This window comes from Galendromus occidentalis, unplaced genomic scaffold (genome assembly GCF_000255335.2).
Source record: "Galendromus occidentalis unplaced genomic scaffold, Mocc_1.1 scf7180000077170, whole genome shotgun sequence".
Lineage (NCBI taxonomy): Eukaryota > Metazoa > Arthropoda > Arachnida > Mesostigmata > Phytoseiidae > Galendromus > Galendromus occidentalis.
In genome coordinates, this window is record NW_003805158.1 from 177,067 (window position 1) to 184,896 (window position 7,830).

The 7,830-nt window shown below is 50.1% G+C and overlaps 1 protein-coding gene across 1 annotated transcript; it reads right to left on the minus strand.

Annotated features, from left to right (window-relative positions):
• Window positions 1-587: 587 nt before the first annotated feature.
• Window positions 588-6,696, minus strand: LOC100901770 (long-chain fatty acid transport protein 1). The gene is made up of 13 exons (XM_003741379.2): window positions 6,613-6,696; window positions 5,786-5,870; window positions 5,158-5,357; window positions 5,018-5,069; window positions 4,496-4,646; window positions 4,162-4,399; window positions 3,840-4,007; window positions 3,421-3,618; window positions 2,973-3,180; window positions 2,654-2,879; window positions 2,311-2,543; window positions 1,993-2,186; window positions 588-1,893 (listed from the first exon to the last, which is right to left on the minus strand). The coding sequence occupies exons 3-13, from the start codon at window positions 5,174-5,176 to the stop codon at window positions 1,742-1,744; spliced, it is 1,839 nt and encodes a 612-aa protein (XP_003741427.1). The 5' UTR covers window positions 5,177-5,357; window positions 5,786-5,870; window positions 6,613-6,696; the 3' UTR covers window positions 588-1,741.
• Between the last annotated feature and the right edge of the window lie 1,134 nt (window positions 6,697-7,830).

Sequence of the window (7,830 nt, forward strand, 5' to 3'; positions counted from 1 at the left end):
GACGTCGTAAGCTTGCCTTCGGAGACTGGCTTGACCCGAAATCTTGCTGTATTTCGCGACTCTCGTTTCCGAATGGATGGGATTCTCGGTGACTAATTCAAATCACTCCGTCGGCGGCCCTCGAGTCTATTTTGAAAATAAACAATCGCCCAAATCCGACATCGATGATTCAATCATTGGAACATAGAGAGCCGATCGGGTATGAATCAGAGCCGCTGGGGTGTGTAGTGCTGGGAATCAGTATGCCGATGGCGGGGCGATGATCGATGAGGTGATCATTTGTTCTCTGATCTCTATCGGATCGTTTGAGTGGTCCCATCAATTAGTTGGGTACAACCCATTCTTTCCGAGAAGCACTCGCTTCTTGCTTTGGTTCGAGATATCTGTGCACGCCGGAGCTGTCGCCTGAGATGGAAGTCATCTGACACTCCGTGATTCCTAACTGTCGGTCAAGATATTCTGTATTCAAGATAAGGAGGCATTCCAACACTCGTCTAGGTACCTACTATGGAGCCCTCCCGCGGAATAGCGGCTCTCCGGAGCCGATCACGCTACCATTGAAACTCGAGCCACTGAGCTCCTCCAGGCTCAATCACGCTGTTTATTGAGTAGTAATGAGGGGTGCTACCAAAGGATGGGAATCGAATACCAGCATGCTCGTCTTTGGGATTCTTATCACGGTTCCATACCTACATTATGGGGGTGCGGGGACGCACAATTAGCTACGCCACGATCAAGAGCCAGAAGTGGATAAACGAAATTTGAGTTAAGTCGTCTGGTGGGAGAGGAGATACGCTAGCATAAACGGTACCCTAAATTTCCTCTCCTCCTAAGAGACGATAGATCGGATGGCGCTCAAGCGTCGGTCTCATTCCTTTGACTAGCCCCATCCCAATCGAGACCGTCTGTCAGCGCGACAACATAACCGTCTACGTTTGCATATGGGACGAATGTCAGGAAAGAGATCTTTGTCGGCTGCGAGGATCTACACGAGCTCTGTAAATCCCTTCCTCTTCTACCCTCACTCCGCTCAAGCCCACCGAGAGCGGCCGCATGTGGTTCGATTGTCGGTCCCCGGTCGGCCATCATCGGTTTCCAGCTACACTACAAAAGCTAAATGTGGGGCGAAATCGTCTCAGCTCATGCCCCTTGATGATTCCGAGCGACATTTCCGAGAATGCAAATATTTAGAGCAGTCTGATCTCCTGATGTGCAATCGCTTTTCGAATCTACGATCATTGAGGGTCCGCGGAAGGAAGGAAAAGTCGGAGTATGAGGCTCACCGAGCAAAGTCTGGCAAATATTCTGACCCAATCACCTTGTACCTCTCCTGCCGCGTCAATTTCATCCAGTCAATTTCGCCTTATTGCGGGAAGGTCTTACGGGAAGCGAGCCACATTATATTCGGATCACACTCGGCGAGATATTCTTGTAGAGCGTCCGGGTCGCGGAATCGGCGAATTTCTGATTTCTTCTGATTTTGAGCTGCTCCGATTATGAGAAGTCGGCCTATCGGAATCACTTATCACGCACTCGATGAGAGAGTCGGCTCGTCGGGAGTTTTGGACAAAAACATGGGATAACTTTCGAAGATGTTTCCAGAAGCATTTGATTATGAGCAGTCATTTGGAAACCTCTGATAATGATCGACGATTGAGGCGTCGACCGCGAGGTCGCGCTTCGGTACAAAAGCCCGTGACAACATCGCCACGTCCTATTGATCTATTCGAGATCACAGCGCTTAAAGTCGGAGTTCGGCGTTCATGATTCTTTGGAAAAGTTCGCGATCAAGCTTAACGAGCTCCCCGCTATTCAGGAAGTAGATGGGGTCGTCTATCACGTTGATATCGAAGCCCTCCTTTTGCAATTCTCTTTTCTTCAATTTGTACGTCCCTGGAACGATGAAGACATTGAAAGACATGGAGATTATTCACCAAGGAAAGCGATTCGCGAGGTTCAAGGAGACTCGCAAGATACGTGAAGGAAGCTCACCGGTTCTGTCTATGTATCTGAGTTTTCGCGCGAACAGGGGCACGGCATATCTGGGCAGATTCAATTTCAGCTCATCGTAGATGGCCTTAAGATCGACTGAATTGTCGTCGTCTCCGATGGCTATCATGCCCGCTCTGCCTTCCGAACCCGGAACTGTGACCCCATAGCATACCACGTCTGCCTTACTTGATACCCTGAAGGATAATCCAGGTTAAAAATGAACATATCACCCTTCATTCCGATGCGCGAGTCCGCATCGATAAAAAGTTCGATTCCTCCCGAAGATAAATAGATAGATTTCGATGGCTGTACGCTCACCTGCAGACAATGCCCTCGACTTCAGACGTGGAAACATTCTCACCCTTCCAGCGGAAGGTGTCCCCGATCCGATCTCGGAAAAACAGATTCCCGAAGTCGTCCATAACGAGTAAGTCTCCGGAGGCGAAGGCAGCATCACCCTTCTTGAAGACATCCCTGTACATTTTCTTTGAGGTCGCGGTTTTCGAAGCATAGCCATCAAAGGCGTGGATATGATCGTTCTCGCGTATCACCTAAGGATCGAGTCGGAAAATTACTCGAGGGTGTCGAGCATGAAGTTCCTTCCGGCTGTATGGTGAGTCGGACAGAGAAATTCATGGGAAAAGAGCGTAATTGACCTCACCCCTACGAGTTCACCAATTTGTCCTGGTCGACTCGGAATACACAATCCAGACTGGTCTCTCATGGGCATCAGAGTGACTTCGTTGATCCGTATCAGCCGAACGGGATGGACATTCTCCGCGATGCGCGAAACGAAACCGACGGCTCCCACAGTATTATCGATATTCATCACGTGAGCGTTGCCTTCAGTCGAGCCATAAAATTCTCTCAGTTCTTTGACTTTGAATCTGTGGATGAACTTCAGACTAAGGAAAATTGCGCGCGAAAATCAGGATCGTTGAATGCGTGATTGGCATAGCTATGGCTATACGAAGGTGTACCTCTCGTGGAAAGCCGTCCAGATCTGTGGCCGGAGTCCGTTGCCGAACATCATGCGGACTTTGTGCAATCCGTCTTCGGGCTTCCGCGGTTGCGCCATCAAATATCGGCATATCTCTCCGATGTACTGAGTCACCGTTGCATCGTACTTGATGCAATCATTCCAGAAATTTGAGGCGGAGAACTTCGGTCGAACACACACCGTGTTCCCTGTGCGAGGAGCGAATTATTCAATCATTTCACTAGGCGATCTCCCCGGAGCTGATTGCCCCCATTCCATAGCCGAAGATTCAACGTTGACTCGTAAGATCAAGAACGAGGTTTGGAGCATCTTCTTCTCGTCACAAGGGCCCGGCTCTTTGAACGCCCTCCCTCGTTCATTGATTAGAAAGATTCTCAATTTCACGAAATACCGACGTCGCTACGGTTTAGATACTCGTACGCACTCACCGAAAAGTAAGGCTTGACCCACGCTCAATATTCCGCCAGCAGTGTGATACAGAGGCAAACAAGTATAAAATATATCCGACGGTCTGGAAGGTGTGATATTGCTGACAATCGAAGCCATGGAAATGAAGCGGGAATTCTTGATGACGGCCGCTTTGGGTAGTCCAGTTGTTCCGGAAGTATAGATGTAGATCAATTTGTCTGTGGGAGTAGAGAGACTGCATTCATCCTGCCATGGGATGTGAATGAGTAGGCGTATTCGAGGAGCGGCACTGTCACAAGAACAGCGTGACTCTGATGGACGGGAGTAGTCTCTCAGGGGTACAGATGCGGACAGAGACATGTGTTCAGAGAGATCGTGCTCGGATGAAATTCATGTCGCCCCTCGTTCTCTGCTTTGAAGAAAGCCTGGTGGTACTCACCATGAACAGAGCCCTTATGTTGAACGCGGGGCGCGGTCATCGCGGAGGCCCTCAAGAGATCTTCGAGATCCACAGCGCCGATTCGGGAAGCGATTTTTGAAGTGCCAAGGCAGAAGAGTCTCATTTTTGACTTCTCCGACGTGATTTCAGATGCGATATCTTCCAAACCTGATTGGGAAAATATCTCTCATCTTGGGTTCAGTCTTCCGGATATATTTTCGACGACTCAATGTTCTTCCCGGGAGGGGTTTCGAGAAAACAAATGACATGCAATTGTAATCGTCCGGTCCTGGACATTCCCTTCCCCTTCACGCAAACTCACCCTGAGCTTGAGCCGGGCCGAAAACAATCGCCTTCGGCGTGACACTCTTCAGTGAGTGGAGCAGCGGTTGCAGGCGGAGATTGTTATTTACCAGGGCGGAAACGACTCCGATTTTCGATAGACCGAGCCACATCATGACGAGTTCGGGTCGAGAATCCATGTACAGACAGACCTCATCCTTGGCCTCGAAACCCAGTTGTTGGAAGCAATTCGCCACTTGATTCACGCATCTGCTGAACTGAATTCTTTCTTGTTGAGTTGACGCTGATGACTTCTCGATCGTAGAAGGCATCTCTCGAGTATTTTCTTTTTTCGCAAGGTTAGATCATCTCACCTCTAGAAACGTCCACTGTCTGTCCTCGGTCCGAAAAGCAATTTTGTTCGGGTTCGACAAGACTTTCTTTTCGAAAATGTCGACCACTGTGTAATCGTAGCGGAGTGCCCATCGATAGTAAATGGCAGTGGCGGTCATCCGGCAGAGAGCCCTGAGGGAATAATTAGAGTCCCATCGATCAGAAGAAAAAAGTCTCGACGTCTGGAGCTTATTGTCGGCTCCTTCATCCCAGCAAGTTCAGCTCGACACCGCAGCATTAAGAGTCGTGGACCGGATTTTGTATTAGGAGCGAAAAAGGAAAAAAATCTATGGCGATCATTCGAAAATTTTAAGCTGAAGATTCCTCGTCGAAAATTCAAGAGAATGATTGGACGAGGTCCCCCCGTCTTAGCATTCCGAGTCAAGAGCGCTCAAAATAGAGATCGTTCAGAACGCCCCATGGTCAGAGTCGAGCGGGCCGCTTGCTTCTTGCAGGCTGCTGCCTCCACCCGGGCTCACAAGCCTAATCAAAGCTCTACCAACCTCAGGTCGCGGCCGGCGGTTGTGCAGAAGACCCACAGATACTTCCAAATCCCTGCTCTCACAAGAAAAGTACACATTAGTGAAGTCAATCAGTGAATCGATGACGTTTACGAAATTTCAACCGGAATTCGAACACACACCTGCTATGACCGTCCACATGATGACTCTAGGGAACTAGATCCCAGGGAACTAGCTCTGCTTCAAACAAAGGCACAGGCTTGGTGTATGGCTCAGAGCTCTGAACGTTGAACACTGCCTCATGCGCCGACCCCGCTAATAATCCTCAGAGAATGGAGAAGGGAACGGAGAGGCAACGTTCACGGAAAGGTTTCGGGAGTCTCTGTATTTACAGAAGGAGAGCTTTCATAGGTGACCGATTCGATACAGGGTGTGCGCTGAGAGAGGAGCATCCGGAATGGGTTCCGACTGGCTTCATGGGTGAGCAACCCTCTATCTGAGGATAGACAAGTAGGAGGTCCATGGAGCTCGGGTAATCGATGAGAACGAGATCATCTTGGCCGGTGTCAATAGCTCGGTTTGAATCGTACAGCTTCGATCCTTCTACGGAGACCAGGTGAGCCTGGTGCAGTTCTCATTTCAGCATGAATTGGAGAGGAATCAACTCGGGGTTGTCCCCGTCGGGGCTAGCTCAGAGCGTCCCTATCTTGATTCACACACTTCAACAGTGACGCTCTTAGAGAAAGCGATGCGTTTGACAGGAAGGGAGAGATAGAGGTCTCTCGATCCTACCTGATCGGCCATAATTACCAATGATTCCTCCTTTTGATGAGGCGTCGAGATTTCGAATCTTGATTCGATTGAGGCTAGATTCGGTCAGAAGACGGGCCGCTCTCTGGAGACAGTGACGAAAACAAAGATGAGAATGCGACGAGTTGGGGTCCGTGCACGATCTAAGCACGAGCGCATTCACAATAGGGCTGAGGAGGCAATAGCATACAGCGGCGGATTCCCGTCACGGCATAGCGAGCTTTTCCAAATCCTAGTCATCTCGTTCGACCGAAACCAAATTGATAAAAGTCTGCCCGAGCCAGTCATGCTCGCACTCAAGTACCCAGATAGCATTGAGCGTCGGAACGTCGTTCCATCCTTCCAGGCGGTAATTCAGTGGCCGTTTGAAGCCGGAGACGGGTTAATGATGATCTGGGCGAGGAGCGAATTCCCGCCAACGATGCCGGGATCTCTCGGGTGCAGAAAGCGTCCGATTAAAATTCATAGGGCCGCGTACCCGGTCTCGTCTAGATCAGCCGTCCGACCAGCTGTATGGCACTGTGACCGTAGATGACAACGGGATTTTTTTCTGAAGTTCCGATCCTCGCAGAATCTGCTCTAATCTGGGAATCTGCTGCTCTGAGCCGTGTCGAGTGCCTATCCCGGTCGCTAGGAGGCTCCTTGAATTCGCCATTCCGATCTCCATCCTCGTTCGCCGCGAGGGTGAGAGGGGGGGAGCATCTCGGTAACAGGAGGATTCCTCAGACATGCAGAAAAAGTCGAAAGCACCGGAGTCGATTATCCCGATATTCGATCCTTGAAGAAGTAGAGGAAGAATTCGACAAAGATTCGCGGTACACACTCACTCATTCCCGGGATCCAGATCGCTTCAGCGGAATTCGCTCTACGGGTTTGATATCCGGAGATCCCTCTGGCACACATACAGTCTGCGGAACTAATTGGTCTTCTGATATCTCTGCCTCCGCCTGAGGTAATGGTCGAGTCTCTGGTGGCCCTGCAAGAAAGGAACTACAGTGAAACCTGACTTAGGGTCCACCCGCGTAATGGGTCCACCTGAGCTATCGGTCCACTTTCGTCAGGCACCGATTCGTTCTGCCATAAAACTGTGTTGATTTGAACGCGTAAAGGGTCCACCTGAGGAATGTGTCCACTGTCCACCCTTTTCGGGAACAGCGACCGGCGCTTACCCGCCTGAAGGGTCCGATGTCTAGAGGCTCTCTTGCTTGATCACGGATCAGCTTGAATTGATGAGCTGTGCGCGTCCAGCGCTGCAACGTGCTTTCATATCTTACAATAGCGGCGCATCGAATGACTCTAAACAGTCCTGTACGGCCCGCATTGATGACGCGTCCTTACGTGGTTTTCCTTGTGATATGGGTGAACGTTGTGAGCTTCCACTGCATAAAAAAGTCGAACTGATCCGTAAGCTCGGAAGAGGACGGAGCCAAGGCTCGCTTGCCGAGGAATACAGCGTCAGCAAAGGCCAAATACAAAGATGTGCCAGAGATCAGAACATCCTCCTGAAGGAATGGGAAAGTTTCTCTTCAGAAAAGGATCGGAGACGTCGACGCAAGCCTTGTCATGATTCTCTGGACAGAGGTGTCATTGAATGGTTCCGAGCCGCTTCTAGTAAGCGGATTCCAGTGACTGGTAGAATGATACAAGAGAAAGCGAAATCTCTCGCGCAAGAAGCGTGTCTCGAAGGATTCACAGCGAGCAATGGTTGGCTCGAAAGTTCCCGAGGGAGGCACAACATCATCTTCAGAAATTTGTGCGGCCAATCAGGTGACGCTGTCGGAAGTACGGTGGATAGCTGGTTGACACATGTGAGAGCGCTACGGATCTCACTAAGAAAATCAACGTCCTTGAAGCACTCCGATGGGTGATCCAAGCTTGGGAAGGTGTACAAGAAAAGACCATCGTGAAGTGTGACCATTGTGGTCTCGGGCTCGATAATGTAGAAGTGCTCGGAACCGATGAGGCGGAAGATTTGATATTCGATTCGTTGCGGCTATCAGAAAAGGCTGACGTCTCCGACCCTCATTTGGAAGAAGAACTCCAGT

What these genes read in the sequence shown, in the direction of transcription:
- LOC100901770 (XM_003741379.2), bottom strand. An exon ending in TGGACGGCTTTCCACGAGAG is followed by an intron (nt 2,880 to 2,972) that starts GTACACCTTCGT and finishes GTTCATCCACAG; the next exon opens with ATTCAAAGTCAAAGAACTGA. An exon ending in AAATTGGTGAACTCGTAGGG is followed by an intron (nt 2,544 to 2,653) that starts GTGAGGTCAATT and finishes CTCGATCCTTAG; the next exon opens with GTGATACGCGAGAACGATCA.